This window comes from Phaethon lepturus, unplaced genomic scaffold (genome assembly GCF_000687285.1).
Source record: "Phaethon lepturus isolate BGI_N335 unplaced genomic scaffold, ASM68728v1 scaffold497, whole genome shotgun sequence".
In the NCBI taxonomy this organism is placed as follows: Eukaryota; Metazoa; Chordata; class Aves; order Phaethontiformes; family Phaethontidae; genus Phaethon; species Phaethon lepturus.
Genome location: NW_010553786.1, coordinates 43,642 through 63,780, shown reverse-complemented (window position 1 = coordinate 63,780; position 20,139 = coordinate 43,642). Strand labels below are relative to the sequence as shown.

The following is a 20,139-nucleotide window of genomic DNA, read 5'->3' as shown; positions in this document are numbered from 1 at the left end:
ATATTTGTGATTTAATTCTTCAACAAAAGAGTAAATAATATTGAAATTTCCTAAGAAATGTAGGGAACACTACATTCATCACTAAAGCATTGTCAAATCGATCACAAAATCCAAAACCAAAAGCAAAATGAAAAAAGGAAAGAAGTTATTATAGGCTAGGCATGAATCAAAATAATTTGGGCTACATTTAATTGTACTCACAGTTGACATTGGTCTCCTTTGATTCCCTTAGTTGTGCAGAAACATTTTCCTGTTTGCATGTGACAAATATTTGCATGTCCACTGCATGTGCAAGCTACAAAATCAAAAAATAAAAGTGAGATTTATTCACCCATATATTATCTTATAACTAAAGGAATGTTCATGGATTTTAATAGTTCATCCTAAACACATTTCCTATAAGCTGTATTAAAAAACCATATTACTACTTCAATTATAAGTTTCTTTGAAGAATAATTCACTAGCACATGATTTAGTTTATTTTCTGTAGAGTTAAGAACTATGCATATGTTATTAGTGGCTCTCCTCCACATCTTAAATAATAGCAGTTTGAGAATAGCCACTGAAGTCTACCATTTCAATGTGCAATACAGAAAATTATTAACAATACATCTTTTCTATACCAGGTGAAACCCTGACCAATGGCAAAAGCAATGGCAAAATTCCATTAGTTTCAAATGTCTAATTAAAAAAGTATTATTGCAGATGTTTGGTAAAATGTCTAATATAATTGGAACTCTTAATTTTGACAAAAGCGAACAAAAAGCAAGCTTTGAAACCATTTGAACAAAGGCAGAATTAATACTACAATTATGGTCCACCACAAGAATATTCTAGAAGGAAAAAACGGGAACCTTTAAAAGCTCCTGAAATTTGAACTGTAGATCTTGAACTGGAGGAGAATCACAGAAACATCATCATCACTCCACTCCTTTTTAAACTCAGTGGCTACAGTAAACCTCTCCACAGTGGTCTGCTTACGGCCACTCTTGCTGCCTGATTGATTCTCACCTCAAAACAAGTTTTCATGTTCCAAATTCTTGAGCTTTCTTTTTGCTTTTCCTTCCCATGTTTATACACATGACTATTTTGTTTAGGCAGTCCTCATTCTTTTCTAACCAAGCGTACAGAACTCGATAACCTCCCTCTGGTAAATGTGTCAATAAGTTCCCACATCATACTGAAGTAATTACCTCCTAATATTTACACGACATTTAAATTCTTTCTTTAATTCAAAGTAACTCTGAACCTACCTTGATGATCATATTATGCTTTCACTAAAGTTTTAGTTATGACTAAGATAAAAGATTTAGGTATGTGGGCTTCTGCTTGGGAGCAGATGTGATACTAAGTGGTGACCTGTACATAAAAAAAGTTTATTTTCCACTTTATAATCCTAACATTGAATTTCTATCAGAGAGATTGAGTCTTAATGTTCTTATTCTACTCATAAGGAATAACACACAATGAATAATTCTGTGACAGTGTCCCACACCACACACACTCTAACCTCTCTGCCCCAGCCTAAGACAAACAAGGAAAAAGGTAATATAACAGCCAGACTAGAAGCACAATTAAACAGAAGATATTATTGACAGAATAGTTCAGTGTCAGGAATTCTATCGTTTGTTCAGCCTTCAGAACTCATTAAATAGCCAGTTGAAGCTGAAGGAGCGATTCTTACGCCAGAGGTAGTAGAGATTCAGTCTGCAAGAAACACATACCAGAAATTTCTATGCAGCACATCCTGATGCCTGATGTTTTCCCATCTTTCGTAATACAGCTTGTAACAAGATTTCTGAAAAAGATCTACAGTTATCGCAGAGTGCTGAATTTTGTAATTTTGCTATGATCTCGACACTCTACAATAAATGGTCGTTGAAGTGCTGCTATTGTATCATCAGTCACGTTTTCCTAAATCCATTCATGTTTTCCCCTCTAGATTTATGGAATGATTATTTAGGCACTTTAAACTGAAAACGCCTCTTCTCAAAAGTTAATTTTAATTGTGTAAATCTTTGCTATACTTGCAGTGAAAAATAAAGGAACATATTCTTAACAGCTTGTTGTGCTGTTAAGCGCATAGGTTAATTGCTCTTAACAGTGACAACCAAACGTTATAATGGAGCTAGAAGGCTGAATTCCAAATCGTATTCCAAAAGCTGTCAATATATTGACAAGTACAGAAACTATTCCCAACAAACCTTAATTTATTACTCTAATTTATTACTAATTACCATAGTCATTGCTTGCTTATTAGAAAGTAGATCACAAATGTGACAGTGGAACCTTCTTTACTTGAGTAGCTTTTATTTAGCAAAAGTATTTAAACACTAGGTCATAAAAACTTTTGGACACTATGCACCTTCATCACCTTCTTGAAAAAAAAAAGGGGGTAAAATGGATTATATAGTAAAAGCAACAGATGTATGAGACTTTGAGGAAGGCAAAAGCATTTCCTTTGGCAGCTCAAACATGACTTGTACACCCAGTCCATGGAATTACTGATAAATCAAACTTTTCAGTACCATTTACCCCCAGGGACATCTACATCAAATCAGTACCTATATAGTGCACTTCACTGTAGTCTGTGCTTGCTCACTCAGGAATCCACAGATTAACTCCTCTCCAATCAGCCAGGTATCTCCTTCCATTTAAACTGCATTATATTTTAGTCACTGCACCCTGTCTCTGCCTCTAGAGTTTTCTGGATCTATACTGAATAACATAAAAATCTGTCAGAATTTATTTTCCCATGGACTCACCTAAATTTTGATCTGTGTGTATTCATAGCACACACAAATGCATTAATAGTTTGGTCTCTCTTACCAAAAACACCAACATGGCTGCTCTACCTCACCTGACACATACATGAAGCTTCTATAGAGCTAAAATCAGTATGGTTGGAAAAGGAGAAGAAAGGAGGAGTTGAGAAGACTCAGAACCTTGTATTCTGGGTTCCTAGTCAATGAAAAAGCTAGTGCTGAGAAGCCCAGCAGCTAATCGTCTTCTGTTACAAGATGAAGATCAATTACTCCCGTTGATCAAGTTCCTAGTAATTTAACTGTTCCCTGGATAATACCTTGAAAAAGGACATCAGGAGCTAATCACTTCTACATTACTTTAAAAATCTCATCTGAACAAACTTTATTTAACAGCAGTAACTGCATATTTTAATTAATTTCAGACTTGCAAGTCTGTGATGAAAAATGGATTCCTACCAATCAGTGGACCTCAATGCGGGGAGTAAGTCCCACAAAAACCAAAACACATATAAGGCATCCCTGTTTTTACTGAAGAAAATGTGAGTATATATTATCAAACAAATGCAACAGCAGAAGTAGGATGATATTATAGTACACTGAGTGGAAAAATTTTTAGATGCCATTATCTTTGTGCCTCACTACGGTTTCTTCCACTGGCCTATTTCCAAGTAATACAAAAGAAATAATGAGCTTTGAATACGAACTACATTTACTAATTAATAAATTGTAACCTAAAGTTACATTTGATTTCAAAGTAACACAAGATGTACATTCTTCCCTTACCTCTTCCTATATTTTCTTTAATATTTTCTACTTTGTTTTCTCTGTTTAACCAATCTCAGTGAGTGGTTTCTCTTCTGATGGTAGCATAAGTCAACAGGTAAAACTGCAGCTACAGCAGTCTCTCTCACAGTCTAATGCTAGGTAGAAGTATGCCAAATCTTTTAATCACTTTTAAAAGCATATATTGTATCAACCATTCTCAGTTGGTAGAAGTCAGCACGAGAGATGCAATTTATATATATTTTCCTTTTCTTTTCTTTCTTTTTTTTTTTTTTTTTTTTTTTTTGAGGTCACAACCCTCTCCACCCCCATGCATTTGTTTTCAAGGAAGGAGGCTTAAGTTCCAGCAGCTGCAGCTAAAACCTGTATTAAGTAACTTTTTTTCCCCCCTCTTCAAAAGAAGGACAATTATCATCTTTAATGTTGATCTAGGGAAATGCTTAATATGATTTTTCTGTGTAAAAACTACCTAAAGCTGAAGGAAAAGGAAATAAGACTTGAGAGTTAAAATGAAAACTATACTTCACATTTCAAATACTTCTCTTTTTTCCCCTGTATATTTAATAAAAGGTTTAAGAGGGTGGTAAGCAGAGATTTCTGACTGAAAATCCCAGACTGAGACTACTTAATCCTAGGTGGTGGGAGGATACCTTTTGCCAGGTACCGCCACAAGAACAGTAGCACCGGACTGTTAGAGAAGAGACATGACTGTCCACAGGGTGCATCAGATTCAGACTCTACTGCTGTACGAGCCATTCCAGCACTCATAGCAGCATCACAAACACTTTCAGGAGGTTATGATGGCACTAATCCTCTCTCAGATCTTCTCTGACAGTCATCAATGCAGAAGATAGCTTGAAACACTGCTTTAACTTTACAGCAAGTTTAATATATTATAACATTCTAAAAGTCGTATTAACTTCTGCTCACATTCTCCGTTTCCTCCTAATTTAAGTACTCACATTCAGTATTCAAAATTCAGAAATTAATCTCTGCAAACCAACTGGTTAAAATGAAATATGCAGAATTTTCTTCTCTTAAAAAAAAAAAAAGTAAAAATCTGCATCCTGAAACACTACTGATTTAAATTATAACAGTAAATTAATTCCAGGTGATGTGTTTCCAATGAGGTAATCAGACCTCTAGGATAGAACAGGGACTGATAGTTTATCATGGCTCATTTCCCTTCCTGGGAAATAAGTACATCTGTCCTTCTCTATTTCATAATTCATACACTGCTAACAGTTTTTAATTATAAGGACATGCCTAAGACGCAAAATAAATACCAGCTTCTGCTGGATTTTAGAACCTTCTATAAGGCAAGAATTATCACTAGCTTTACACCTTCCAAAATAAATTGTGGTATGTGAAACACAGAAAAACTTGTTACCAATGCTCGTATTTCACTTAAAGATTGAAGAAAAGATGGGAATTAGAATTGTCACAATTTTGTGTGTGAAAAACTCAGGCACAGGGTATAGACATAAAGATATATTTTAATTCAAAATATATTGTTCAACTCTGATGGAGATTTTATTTCATGTTGCAAATTCCTGCCCAAACATGTGTACATTCTTTAAATCAACTTCCAAAATTTATATAAATTATATCTATATTTTTAAAAATCAGCTACAAAAATTTTTCTTACAAGTAAGACCAGAAATTTTAGATGCAGTATTTTGGAACCATTCATTCACCGCCATCATGTCTGAGACACATGAGTTAAGTACACAAAATTATGTAAACTGACTCCAAGCTGAGCTTTAATAATGAGCTCTGACCACTTTTATGTTCCAGGTATAGATACACCTAAAAAATTCAATCCTCTGTAGATGCTGGAAATGATCCCCGAGACTGATTGGCAAAATTTAAAGTTAACAACTCATTAATATCAAATACTTTAGTGCAGATGTTATTTTTCTCATTTTTTTCCTCATTTTTCCTTTATTTTTACATATTAAATGAAATGATGGCATTAGACTGTAAAAACCAACCACCATCCTGGCAATTTCTACTCTATTTTTAAGGAAACAGCAGTTCACACTACTCTTTTGTACAACATGCAGATTCTAAGTGGAACAGAAAGATTATACGAAAACAATATAATCCAGTAGAGTAACTCCATGCTGTAAAATCACAACCCTATAGAATTTATTAAATAATAAACCCACGGCATGATTGACTCTGAGTTGCTAGCTCAGCATATAAATGTTCTTGCTGATGCTGACAACAAAAGAATACCCCTCAGTATTTCCATGAAGTATGCATTTTAGACAATTGAATTTAAAAACACTTATTGCTTAGCCCCCATCTCCAACGTAGAGCAATTTTTCTCTCAAACGGAGCTCACTAAAAATGGTCCTTTAACTTAATATGTTTGCTTACTTCAAAGATTACTAAACCAGTAGCTGCACACAGATAATTCCTTTAAGACACCTTGCTGATTTTTTTAAAAAGGAACACTATGACAATGCTAGTAAAGATTGAGATACACTACTTTAATTTTGTAACGTGCAAGGTATAAGTTGTATCAAAAAAACCCACACATGTATTGAAAAAAGTACACATGTATGAAAAACACTTTTCATACACATGGAAACACATATATGTTGTATATGTTTTTTAAAAAGGAGATACAGGCTTTCTCATGCAGCTAGGCTAAGTAAAAAACAGCAGGTAGAAACATATATTAGATATAACACTGTAATGCTCAATTTCACTGTAAATGTTCACTTACGTAATCCATTAGTCTACTCATGAGAACTGCCCTTCTGAGCCAATTTTCTACATTGGTAATATTACAAAGCTGTCTAGTTTATTTTTCTAGAAATTTATATTCAACTGGAAGCCCCTAATACCCTTTTAGCATTCAACAATTACTTTTATAGAAAATACATCCATTCAACCTTTGAGACAATGTAAAAGCAAACAGATGTGCCCAACAACACTTATGCAATATCACTAATTGAGTAGCATTAAAATTAAGCTAAAGACTTCCGTGAAGCAACGAGCAATAACAAAAAATGTTAAAAAAAAAAAAAAAAAACCACAAAACAAGTTGGTACTAGAAAGGACTGTTGTCTTCTAGCAAGCACTCCAAAACCACACGCAGGTCAAATGCGATTGTCATTTTACAGTGGCAATATTAACCTTCATGATAAGTCAGTCTTGTAAGATTGATTAGCACATATATGACTAATTTTATTTTCATCCTTCTTCGATTATCTTGTGATTTATCTTTCTTTGGTCTGAAACCAATTTTTTTAATTTTTTATGGTACAATAACAACACAGAAAAGAAAAACCCATATCTATGTGTATTGACACGGTACTAAGGAGTGTGAGACACTCTACTTGCCAGAAAGAGAAAAGGTAAAAGTAATAGATATAGTTTTAGGATTTATATAGGTAGGATATGGAATCTGTAGGTGCAGGATCTATAAAGGAATTCTGCAACCATGCAAATCATATATATATCATGTGTTTATTGTTTAAAGCAAGGTCAGCTATTCCCAACATTTATAAAAACTAGATAATCATTTTACCAGATCAATACTGGATATACATTTGTTCTGGAAAAGGAAAATATGCCAAATCATCCAGACAGCCATTTTTGTAAAATTAGACACTCCTCACAACATTGCATTTTTTTCCATAGGCACAACATTTGTTCCCTCGGGCTGCAGTGCAGCCTGCCCTCGGCTCTTCCTTGGCATTTTAGAGGCTAACCTGGTTGCTACAGACGTGCGCTCATCCTTAGCCACTTCCCGTTCCAAAACCTCAATTCACCCAAGCCCAAATGCAATTTAAGCTTTTTTTCTGGAATTTATAGTCTCAGCAAAACAGACAATTTCACTTGACCGTGACCTAAGCCTACTGAAATAATTTGACTACTAGTAAGGCAATTACTTTTTTCCTGAATACTGTGTCACACAGTCAAACAATCTGGAAATCCCAAGTGAAGTTTCCTTACATTTTTTTGGACCAATGCATACATTGAGAAAGTAGGATATTTATTCTAAACAGAACCAAACAAATAGGGAAAACAATAAAAAGGCTGATTTCTGTTGCAGGAAATAAAATTTAGTTTGGTCACACCAACACAATCCTATGGCAACTTCCTCCATTTAAAGGCTTGTATTTATTCTTAAGCTGGTTTTACACTTTGGCAAAATAGTTCTGCAGTGTTTGCATTTCATCATTTCTTCTGTTTAAAGTATTCATCCTGAAAAGTGAACTGATTTTTTTGTTTGTTTGTTTGTAATAAATACCTCTCAAGCAATCATACTAAATCTGTCTTTAATCACCAGCAACTATTATAAAGACAGCTTTGAAAACCATAATTTTGTTTTATACAAGGAGATAATGTAAATGCAACACAGAAAATTAACACTGAAAGACAGGATACTTTTCCTTGTTATGAACTGAACAGAATATTAAATTCTGACTCTTTAATTAAAGATTAATAAAAAATTAATTAAAATCAAACTCTTTCATGCCAATACAGAACTATAGCACAGAGTTTTTATAGCTTGTTCTTGGAATCATTCAGGAATAATGTGGACAGCATTTTCTACTGAAAACGCATGCCAAACCAAAACATTTCCATGAGAACTTGTCCTGGTTTCAGCCAGGACAGAGCTGGTTTTCTTGACAGAAGCCAGTGTGAGGCTGTGTTTTGGATTTGGGATGAGAAACTGTTGATAACGTGCTGATGTTTTGGGTTGTTGCTGAGCAGTCAAGGACAGTCCAGCTTCTCGTGCTGGGCTGCCAGCGAGGAGGCTGGAGGTGCACGGGGAGCTGCGAGGGGACACAGGCAGGACAGCTGACCCAGGCTGGGCAAAGAGATATTCCATACCATACGACGTCATGCCCAGTACATAAACTGGAGTTGGCCGAGGGGCGGAAATCGCTGCTCGGGGACGGGCTGTCGATCACGGGGTGGTGAGCAATTGCTGTATTGGGCATCACTTGGTCTTGTACATTCCTGTGTTGGTATTATCATTGTTGTTCCCTTCTCTCTTTCTGTTCTATTAAACCGTGTTTATCTCAACCCACAAGGTCTTTTTTCCTAATTCTCTCCCCCGTCCCACTGTGGGAGGGGGAGTGAGCGAGCGGCTGCGTGGTGCTTAGTTGCCGGCTGGGGCTAAACCACGACAGAACTCATGAACCAAGTGTCACCAATTTTATTTTCTCCATGTTAATCTGTGTGAAGAACCGAAACTTCTACACTTACTTTGAACATGTAAAACTGAAAAATTCCAGGTGAAAACATTATTAAGAGCACTTTATTTGGAGATAAATTTAACATGTCCTACTTATCCATTTCCTTTTCGTTCTTTTGACTTATTCATTTTTAAATATAATATGAAATGTTACAAAGAAATAAATAGCTTACAAATTTTACAATGGGTTAAGCTGCAGGTTTCGTGAGTTCAAGTCAAAAACTCTATATCTGATGTATAGCACAGTTCCTACACATGCCTACAAGAATATAAGTATTATCCCTTAAATTACTCTTCATTTTCTCATTTGTGAAGAGGCTTCTCACATAAAAACATAAGATAAAATTAGAATTACTTTAAAAAGCAGTAATTTTACATCTGGCAGACTAAAACTTTTACTAGGTTTAGTTAAAACTAAAACAATGGGGTTTGGCTTTTTTGGTGGGGTATTTTTTTGTTGGTTTTTTTTAAAGAAAAAACAGAAAACTGATTATTTTGGATACCTTCATCTTTGCATGCCAAATATGAGATGTGTTTAACAAAACCTTCTTCAGACACCAAAGGCTTAGTACTACTATTTTTTTTTTTTAATCGTGTCTTTTTAAATTTTCTTGGAAAAGAGAGCAGCTTCTCTACTGGCTATTTTGAAAATTTTGGCCAAAAACCTCCTTTCGTCAAAAGACGGCTATTTTTTCCCCTTCTCTCTAAGAGAATGTATAAATTCCTAAATTACAACAGAAAAAAAATAAATCAAAGATTATTATAAGGCAGTATGAGAAGCAAAACAATTTAAAACCACTCAGTAGCTATTCATAGTGGCTTTAATTGCCAAAAAAAAATTTCCACCTAAGGTGAAAAACAACTGAAATCAACAACTTGTAATTGCAACTATTTTTGTGTATTTGGTCATTCAGAGTAAAAGTCCAATGAAGAGAAATGCCTTACACAATTTATCAGACAAAAATGCCACAAAGTGTGAAGAAGACTGCAAATTATTTCCTGTGTTAGCCATTAGGAAGTCCAAAATACGACTGATTTTTAATGCATTCCACTGTGAGTGAGCTTTTCTTTTTTCCTTAAATAACTAATGTGGTCTGCCACTGTAATGTATTGCATTTACCACTCAGAAAATGAAGGCAAAAATCAACTGCAATCAAACAGAAATGTCGCTACAGGAGTTTTTTGAGAATCTTTATTCTACCGGTTGGAAAATGAGTTGCGTGGTGCCTCAAAAGCTACTTTCTCAACAGCCTGTAAGGGGGTTTCCAAGACCCCTCAGGGAGAGGGATGACCATGTCAATGCAAAATGATGACTACTTGACTCTTCTGTCCTGGTGGCATATTCATGCGTAGGGATTCAAACAGGTAACTCCATGGTCTCCTGTTCCACTGGGAGGTTCTGTCATACCCCTCTGATTCACATGCAGTACCGGATCTAATTTAAACTGATGGGTACGTAACAAATAAAACAAACAAAAAAATCTTTTATGCTGTAAAATTGCGGTCAATGATGGAAGACATTACGGCACATGTTACCTGTCAGACTGACCCACTGTCAGGAGACATATCTGTGGGATTTTCCTGGAGGAGGTTTACAGATGGAGCTGCTGGTATTTCTGACCAACTGCAGATGTCTCTCTATTTAAAGCTATGCGAATAATAGCAAAGCTGTGAGTGGCTGCAGTAACAAGAAGGAAAATGAGAGCTGCTCAGCACATAAAAACATCTAGAAGGGTAGACTCAGAAATTACGAGCAAAATGCCTACTTCTTCTTTATTTCTATTGCATTTGTGAGAAAACGACTCTGGCTATAGTCAAACCTTCATTTCAGGATCAAGTAACAGTGATTTAAGAAAATGTCATCTTCAACTTACAACCACCAACCCTCAATCAGAGGCTAGCAGCTTCTCAGCCTAGACACATAGCTCAGTGAGCTCCTGACATCTCTTTCAACACAAAGTAAAATATGTTTGCTTGAGCTGAAAGTTTCTAAATCATGCCCTGCCTATCTCCTCTGGGAACATCTTTTGGAAACCATGACTTTACAAATTTCATTAGGAAGGTGAACATAGTGGTACACAGCTCAGACAGCACATCAGAAATTCCTTTTATAAATATTCCTTATTCCAGAAAATAAATCTATAGCATGCAAACCTGAAAAACACAAAACTAAGAATGCACAGAAACTCATTCATCACTGCCAAAAACTATGTTACACAATAACGTGCAGGAGGACTTGATCACCAACATCAGTGAAAGCAACAGAATTGTCATTAATCCTTGGAAGAGATAAAATAAGCACAGAGGTAAAGGAATATAATATAAATCAAAGTGCTGTATCTCTTTAATATCTATAAAAGTAATACTTGGTGATCAATTAAAGGATGCCTGAATTCTTAGTTCTCAGGCTAAAGAGGCTGAATAACCACAAAATGCCTGCAGACGTTGTTGCTATTCCTTTTACTATTTCAGATATTTTTGTTGCATAATAGAACAACAACAAAGAAGAAGATTAAGTTTATTAAATATGCAGTATTGACTGTACATTTGTAAAATTTCAGAAGGACGTTTGCTGCCTTTTATTTGTCTTTTTAAAAAAGCTACCTTGTTCTCACTCCACTTGCCTAAATCAAAATCAACTTTCCTGAATGGTGAAGTTACATTTATGCAAAGCAACATACTGTAGCAATCAGGCATAAGGAACAAAACTATACTTGATAAATTTGGTTACTAGACATATAGTTACACAATTACATTGTGGTTTTGCAGGGTGGAAAGAAATTTTGTTACTCAAGGAAAAAAAAAATCTCCTTCAAAGGAGTCAAAAAGACACTTCAACCAAATTATTTTAATCACCGTTAAGAATCATAAAAAGAGTTTTAATGGCCAGGAACTACAAGACTGAGTTGAACTCAGTCATTACCTTCTAATAATGAGGATAAACAAATTTTACATCATTTTGAGGGGAGGGTATGCCCCCTCGGACAGCTGACTCAAATTGACCAAGAGGATATTCCATACAATTGTCATACATTCCATACAATGTCACGCTCAGCAATAAAAGTTGGGGTGGAGGGGGGTGGGCGCAGTGGTCTGGGAGGCAGCCGTCGTTCGGAGACTAGCTGGGCATTTGTCCACTTGCGGGAAGGTGATGAGTGGCCGCCTTCACTTGCTGTGTTTTCCCCCCTTTTTCCTTCCCTTGTTACCCTGTCTTTATCTCAACCCGTGAGTTCTCTCACTTTTGCCCGTCCTATTCTCTCCCCACCCCACCGTGGGAGGGGACGGGAGGGAAGGGAGTGACGCTTGCTGCTGGCGGGGGTCAACCACCCACCACGCTGTCGGTCAGCACTTCTGCACAAACACCAGCTTTTTCAATAGCGATCCGCGGCTGATGCTTGAGCCAGTGCTTTCCCATGCTTGCTGTTCCTAAAAGCAGATCACTGCAATGAACGCACATATCCTGATTTAGTAAGTACAATCAAATTTAGAGAATCAAGCATTAGCTTAAAAAGTTGGGGTTTTTTCAGTGCTTGACAGGAGGTTTATAAAAGTCTCTGTATGCAATCAAGGAATATCATCAAAAAGATTAAATATGCAGAACAGTCACCCTGTCAAAACCTTATGAAATCCCACAGCCACCCAAATAATCTCTCTCTGGATGTTAATCATGAGGAATGTTACATTCAACAGTTTTGTCTTCTTTTTTTTTTCCTCCCATAAAATTAGACATCTAAACACAGCTTGACAGTGACACTTTCCTTGAAGTATAACTCCCAGGTCCTTCACCTAGGCTTATTCTAAGTAGGTTATGGAAAACAAATGTATCTATAAAAAGGTTCCTAGCTTTAATTGAGTTTTAGCTTTTAATTTACAATTAATTATGCTAGAAATCATACTTTATAATACAGGTCTAATCTACAACAAAGCAAAAAGAAAATTATATGTATTCACCACCATTAATAACATACTGAAAAGTTTGCTTAGCACATTTTGCTTGGCAGTGAAAAAAATAACGGGAACAGTAATTTGTTACAGATGTCTTTTTCTAGGTTCCTCAGCTAACTTCCTTATGGTAACCCACTTCTCTTCTGCGTAGTAGTACAGGACTTAGTTGGAATACATTCTGATTGGAGTGAATTTAATTTAAGTTTGTAACTAAGCCCAAGTATAGGCATTCTATTCACTCAATATTCAGACTATCTTGAACACTGTTCAATAAACAGCATTCACTAAAGGAAGGAAAATAAATTTTCAAATCAACTTTGTGGAAAAAAGTCTTCCCTAAAAGAAAAAAAGAGTGTTTATTCTTACTATCCTAACAATCTCTCTGCAAAAAGAAATATGAAGCTTCTCTTGAACACCTTATTTTATGCTATGGGGTTTTTTTTAATATTTCATATGTACTAAGAAGCCTTCTACTGACTACTAAAAACAAATTCCACCATTTTCGTTAATATTAAGTGCTTTTATTCTTTAATAAGGTATTATATAAAAATGTGTAATTGGTGTCATTATCTCTATTCAACACTTTAAATGAAAAAAAAAAAAAAAAAATCACACCACTACTGCAAAATGGGATTTCTTGACAGCCCCTTCATTTGTCAAAACCTTTGGTTATTTTGTTTCTATAGGATAAACAAATTCATGATTTCTGTTGGAATCTAGCACTCTGAGCTTTTTTTTTTCTTAAATTACAGCCTCTTATCACAGAGCTTTACTATGAACTTGTGACCCACTGTTTCTTAGAAACCAAAGTACAAGACAAACAGTGAAAGTGAATTCTTTTTTTTAAATTTGGTTCCATATTCTAGAACCTGAAGACAGTATGAAGCATACCATATTCTCTTTTTCACTGATCTCCAACATTTATCCATTTTTATATAAAATGTCTTTATTCACATAGACTCCTGGGGTCTGTATCATAAGCCTCCAATCTGCTGAATATCTGTTATTTATGAGAATAGCCACATAGTGCCTAGACTAAAAGACGCTTTTGATTTTTAAGTACACAAAGTTAGTTACTGTGAAAAGAAGGCTTCTAGAACATAATATTTAACTTAGTATAAAATTTCCTTTAAAATTTTAGACAACTAATGATGGAATACCCAAAGCCATGATCTTTAATGCATCTGTGAATTCCGTAAGTGCAATTCTCTACGCGCTAGACATTAAAACCGCTAAACAGAAAAACTCTATAAAAACTCTGTATCCCAAATTGCCACGTCATTCTCTAAGAGATTCAAAACTGCCATCACTTAATGTTTATTCCTAGTTCTACTTTAGGAAGATGCAGAAGAAAATGCATTTGCTGCTGTTTAGGCTGCTAGCTGAGGACACTATGTTCATTTATGCTTTCTACCTTTCTGTTAGTTTTTCCTGCAGATGACAGTTAAAAGGTCTTTGTCCTCATTGTTAGTCCTACCTTACATAGGACGCAAGGCCCTTGAATGTAAGATTTTAGACCAGAAACCTTTTAACGCAGGATTCCCATGTAGAAGAGAAAAGACCAAATTTATAGCTGTCTACAACAGTAGTAGAGTTCACATACTTACTTCTGTTCTGATATTAAGTTAAACACTGAACATCACTTTAATAGTGATGCTGTTATTAAAAACTTATAAACCAAACGCTACATAGTGGCAGAGCTTATTTTTCACCTTTCTCAGGTCCACAACAGTGTGGTTGCTGACCTCTGTGGACAACACTGGACACACGCATCCGAACTCCAGGCACTGTGGCACAGGCAGAGTCAGCACACAATGTACAGGAACCAACATTTTGAAGAGTAAAGTATCATTGCAAACAGGGGTGGGAATTGCCTTCAGAGTAGCGGAGTCGATCCCCCACCACAACTTTCTAACTCTCAGTATCCTGCTTGTGCTAAACGCCGCACCATGCTTGTAGCCACACGACACCAGAGGAGGAGGTCAGCTTCGACGAAGCGCTACAAACACCAGCTGCAAGAAAGCCACAGCGTCCTGCTTCCCAACTACTAGCAACTAGGTACTCTTGGCTCGTTAGTGTTATCTTGGCAATTAGTACCTTTTACGACCGCGGTACGATCGTTTCCTCTGAGGCCTGTGCTGCGTTTCAGGGATGCGTGTGCACACACCCATCTGCTGCGAAAATTGCTGCTGCCATCGTCACCAGGCGAAAAGCACGGGAGACATCCGCGATGACAAGGCAGCGTAAACTCCTTCAAAACCCGTGAGACTCCTATTAGCACTAACTGGACTCATGTGGCTGAACACATTGCAGCATCCTCATTTTGAAAATTTAATACAAGAGAGGAAGCATTTTAAAAAAATGCAGAAAATAGTGGGGTTTTTTTAAGTCTCGAAGAAATAACCTATACAGTCAAAACTGAGTGTTGTACCCCAGCTTATTTTCACTTTACCTGACTTCAGTAACTGATTTTATCTGACTGCCAGACTCAATGGGAGGAAAGACTGATGACCACTTGAGTGCCAAAATTTCAATGTTCTACTTTAAATTTCTATCTTCATATAATCATTTTATATAAAAATGCATTTTGTTATATTAATTTGGACTGTGAACATCTTTTGTTTCTAAGTAATACATGAGATGAGCAAAACACCAGGTCATTGCTCACTGAAGATTAATGGTTAAGAACACCAGCTTTTGTGCTATTAAAACCAACTGTTACTACAAGCTAATAAAAAACGTGCTTCTGGACATGTGTCATCACTTGTGTCATAGCAGCAGAAAAAGTTAATGCAAATAAAATAAAGAAATTAATACACTACTTAAACTAGCTCTGTTTTTTAAATTTTGTTCAAACAACAACCCTATGATTTTCTAGAGGTTATAAAAAATGATCAGTTAATTCTCTGCAACATGTAGCTTTATGGAGCTCAGGTATTTTTTGTTTCCTTGGTTTTCACAGCTTGTAATAATTCCTACATATTGTCATCAAAACGACAGTCTGTATGACTGTTTGCCACAGAGACCTGCTATTAACAGATGTTAAGTGATACCAGTGATGGATATCAGAGGCTGGGAAAGCTTTGAGGGCAGGTTACCAAATGAGATTTCAGTAATAAGGCGTTAGGGCTTCCGGCTTTGGAAGCTTGACACCTTGGAAGTTTGACACCTAAATTCTTCAAAGAGCAAATGATTTCATCTGCTCTGACTACTGAAGGAAGTGCAGTTTTGAATCAACTGCTTGTCAGGATGGAAATGACCCTGGGTGCACTAATCGTTAAATTCTTACGTGACAGGGGGATGCTCCTTCCAGCACCTTGATTTTAAACAAAATTAACTGTAGTTCATGTGCTCTTAGCTGACCTTGGCATTGGCCTTATATATAGATAGTCTAAGTATAGCATGCACAGAATTCAGTCAATGTGCACAGAATGCCCCATTTCAGAGCACAGAATCAGTTTAGGCAATAGGTGCTTTGATGGCTAGTTCATCAAGAACAGTAGCTAGGTGCATGCAGGTAAAACCTATTAGATGCCTCAGTCTTCCGGAAAAAGCTTATTTACTCATTGGTTAAAAGCCAGCATTTGGCTCACTTAGGTCTAAAAGCATGTGCAAAAAGCAGGGCTACAACCATAAAACCTTATAATAAAGGCACAAAAGAAAGACTACAGAGCTATGAAAAGTAGCACAAGCATTTATGCTAATAATTGTAATGAACAATCAGGAAAGGGGGGTTTTTTGAGGGTTGAAGTTTTGGGGGCTTTTTTTTTGTTTGGGAGTTTGGGGACTTTTTTTGGCTCCTTTTGTTCTCTTTGATTTGGCTACATAATGTTTGACAGAGCTGTACATCCGTCATCAAATGCTCTTTTGGAACTCACAGTATGAAGTCAATACTGTGATCCTCTAAGAGCTATTAGCTGACAGTCCATCTAGCATTTACAACTTTTTAGTCCACTGAATGTTTCTTGGGGAGAAAAGCTTTGCCACATGTCCAGATGTTTAACAAATCCAGAACCAAGTGAACAAGAAAAGGCAACATGAACTCTACACAGAAACACACTGGTTGCCAGACCTCAAAATAACAGTGTTAATAACTTCCTTAGAAGCATATCATGTAAATGAGAGTGTGAACTTGCATTCATTAGGATTTTGAAAGCCTTTAGTGCTAGAGTGCTTCATGCTACAACCCAGAGAAAATATGGATAACCCTAGTGTAGCAAGAAAGGTATGAGTAATCCAAGCGCTGGATCAACCCTTCCACAGTAAGCGTCAGGGCAAAACTGATGGGAGTTGCAGAGCCGCTCACGGACAGCAGCAGTGTCTCCTCCCTGTCCAGCTGTGTGAGTTCCACTTTGCAAAGGACACAGAATTATACAGAAGTGGGTGAAACAGCATAAAGAGCATCTTACTGAAGCAGAGATGTAATTATTCTACAAAGCTTCCCAGGCTATTTGTACGATGCATGCAGATTTTGCATGCCTTTCCAAGGAAATCTAGAATCATGAAACAATATAGTGAATGGAGCCAAAGAAAAGTTAGAGCTAGAAAAAAAAAAACAACAGCATGATACTCATAGCAGCTGAGGTCAACTCATAATCAACCCTCTCAAATTACTTAGATTGAGGTATTATGAGTCATTACTCCAACTTTGCAGACTGACAATCTTCAACCAGCCAATAAATATGAAGGCAATGGAGAGATCCCTTGTAAATCACTGTTTAAACACTTAACAACTGTTAGTTTAGTGGTAACTTCGATATAAATTTGAAGAATTCTTCTAAGGCTTTTAGAGATATGCATTATCCTCCCTTAGGACTGGTGTGTGGAATCAAACTGTGATGAGCCTAAAGCTACTACACAGATCTATTACAGATTCCTGTAAAATAACAGGACATTAAGAATAAAGTTTTGGAATGTCTAGTCTTTAACGCCTCAGTATATGGTACTGTTTTCAAATCATAGAGCAGGTGAGATTGGAAGGGACCCCTGGAGATCATTTGGTCCAACTCATCTGCTCAGGAAGGGCCACACAGAGCTGTTGCCCAGGACCGTATCCAGAAGGTTTTTTGATATCTCCAAGGAGGGAGGCCCCACAACCTCTCTGGGAAATCTGCTCCAGTGCTCGGTCATGCTCACAGTAGAAATAAGAAAAATTTAGCACACTAAAATGGCCTTTTCAAAAGCAGACCATAAATTTCATATAAAGCAAAACAATTATCACTTTCCCACTACTCAGACTGCTGGCATGAACTACGTCCAACAACTAGAAATTACTAGAATACTTAAGGGTGTTGTTAAAGAGAACAAACCCAACAATTGCACAGCCATTTTGTGACAGCCCTGAAAAGTAACCAGCGTGGCTCTTGGACACCCCTCAGCAGCGGGACTTTCCTGACAGACAGAATCTTCCTTTCCCGTTTTAGCTGAAAATATTTACAAAGGCCAGGATTGCAGCAGAATCTGTTTGCAAAGCTCTGAATCACAACAGAACAAAATTATTTCAGGTTACTGAAAAAAAATCCCTTGATGAAGTTTTAAATGTAAGATTTTATTTCTCCTTCCAAAATCTATTTCTCAGGCTGAGGACATCTGCCTACTTTTGCCTGTTTAAAGTAGCATCAGATAGTTCCTAATACTACGATATTAGTTTCACATTAGGGTGTTTTGCGACTAAAGCTCAAATATAATGTCATTGTGCTATGATATTTACTAAATAAATAAAAGGATTCGTAGGGAAATAATTTTTTCCAGTTTTAAGTTTTCTGCCACAAATACAGTCACAACATATTTATATTCAGAGTATTTAGGTTGATGCTTCTCTACACCCACCCTATGCAATCTCAAACTACAGGTAATTTAAAAGCTGCGTAGCGATAGTCTTGAAGTGAAAAATTAAGACTGCTGCTTTCTGTTCCCTCATAGCTTGTATAACTTTTTGAAACCTAGAAAAATAAGTCAAAAGGGAAATTATCAGGTACCTTTCTATCAAATAAGTAGACAACTGCATATTTTAGTTCAAATAAGAAACTGAACATTGTTTTCCCTGTCACACTATCAACTTTTTCCTTCATGAAAAGACAGGTTCCTTTCTGTAACGTGTGAAATTCTGTAATTTGCTGCATTACAATTTAAATTTACAAATACTGTGCACTGTGTATATATTCTAAGAATATGGCTGAGGAGCAAGACTGCCTGTTTACATTACCCTGGGCACTATGGTTTACTTTGTACTCTCTAGGTGGGAGAGGAAACTGCTTCTTCCTTGGATGAAAATGAAAATTACAAGTTTTGCAAAAACTATCGGGAGCAGCAGGGTTGAGAGAAGATGGCAAGAAACAAAACCTGCAGCAGGATTAGAAACTAGGAGATGTTTCAGAAGAGAGGACTATCCGTATCAAAGAGCAGAATCAAAACAAACTGGGGCGGGGGGGAAACTTTCCTACGATCTAGTGTGGATCTAGTGTGGATTTTATGGAGTCTGATTCAGCTTGGACACAGCGAGAAGTTGTTGGATTGGAAAGAAAACTCAGAAAGAAGGGCACCCACCGAAATTATTTGGTAGCAAAAGGAAGATCTGTTTCCAGTTGGCTTTCTTTAGTACACCTCCCCTCATTTTTCCATAGATAACCTTGTTCAAGTTGCTGTTCTCTGTTCTAAATAAATCAGACTACAAACTACCTTGAAGTAATTGTGGGGTTTCTTAGATGTGCTGCCTACAAAAAAAACCATGTTACAACGCACATATGTTCCTTGTAAATTAAACTGGGGGGGTGGGGGGGGTGGGGGGGGTTGTGGCTTTTTCCCCAAAAAAAATCTAACACACTGATTGCCCTTTGTGTACTATAGGAACAGAGCTCTGTTCTTGATGGTGCCCATGGTAGGTTTTAACAGTATTTCTTTTGGAGAGACAGGGAAGGAAGGAAATCCACACCAGTTCCTCCATGGACTGTCATGACAAAAACGTGTCACAAAGGTTGCTACGGCTGAACAGGTAAAAATGTTAGAAACAGTGCCAGAGAAAAATGATCTGTAAACCTACCCAGTAGACATCTTTCAAAGTTAGGTACAACCTAAAAACCAAGGAGACCATTTTCAATTAGCTATCATGATGAGTTTAACATCCTTCTCACGTCTCTCTCATGGACACCAGAAGCAACGACTTACGCCATCCTCAGCCTCTTCTCTCAGAAAATCTCCACATCTTAGGTATCAGTTACTCAGCAGAATAATCACATTGTCTGAGCAGCAAGATATGAACATCATGGATTCTCCTCCTGTTACTGAAGATATATGTTAGGTATCAAGAACTCAGTAGTAAGTTTTTTTTCTTTTCTTCTTTTAACCAAGAGAAATAATCACAAATATATCTAGGCAACTATTTTATTGCTGGGGTCAATTTCACCTTTTTTTTTTTTTAATCTC

At 36.6% G+C, this 20,139-nt stretch overlaps 1 protein-coding gene across 1 annotated transcript in view; it reads right to left on the bottom strand.

The window, feature by feature from the left end:
* Window positions 1-201: 201 nt before the first annotated feature.
* The window catches only part of LOC104616112 (attractin-like protein 1), a gene marked incomplete at both ends in the record, with an annotated part of 61,893 nt that continues 41,955 nt past the window's right edge, over window positions 202-20,139 (bottom strand). The window contains one exon of the mRNA XM_010291611.1: window positions 202-295. Within this exon, the coding sequence (XP_010289913.1) occupies window positions 202-295 (94 nt within the window). The remainder of the gene's footprint in view (window positions 296-20,139) is intronic.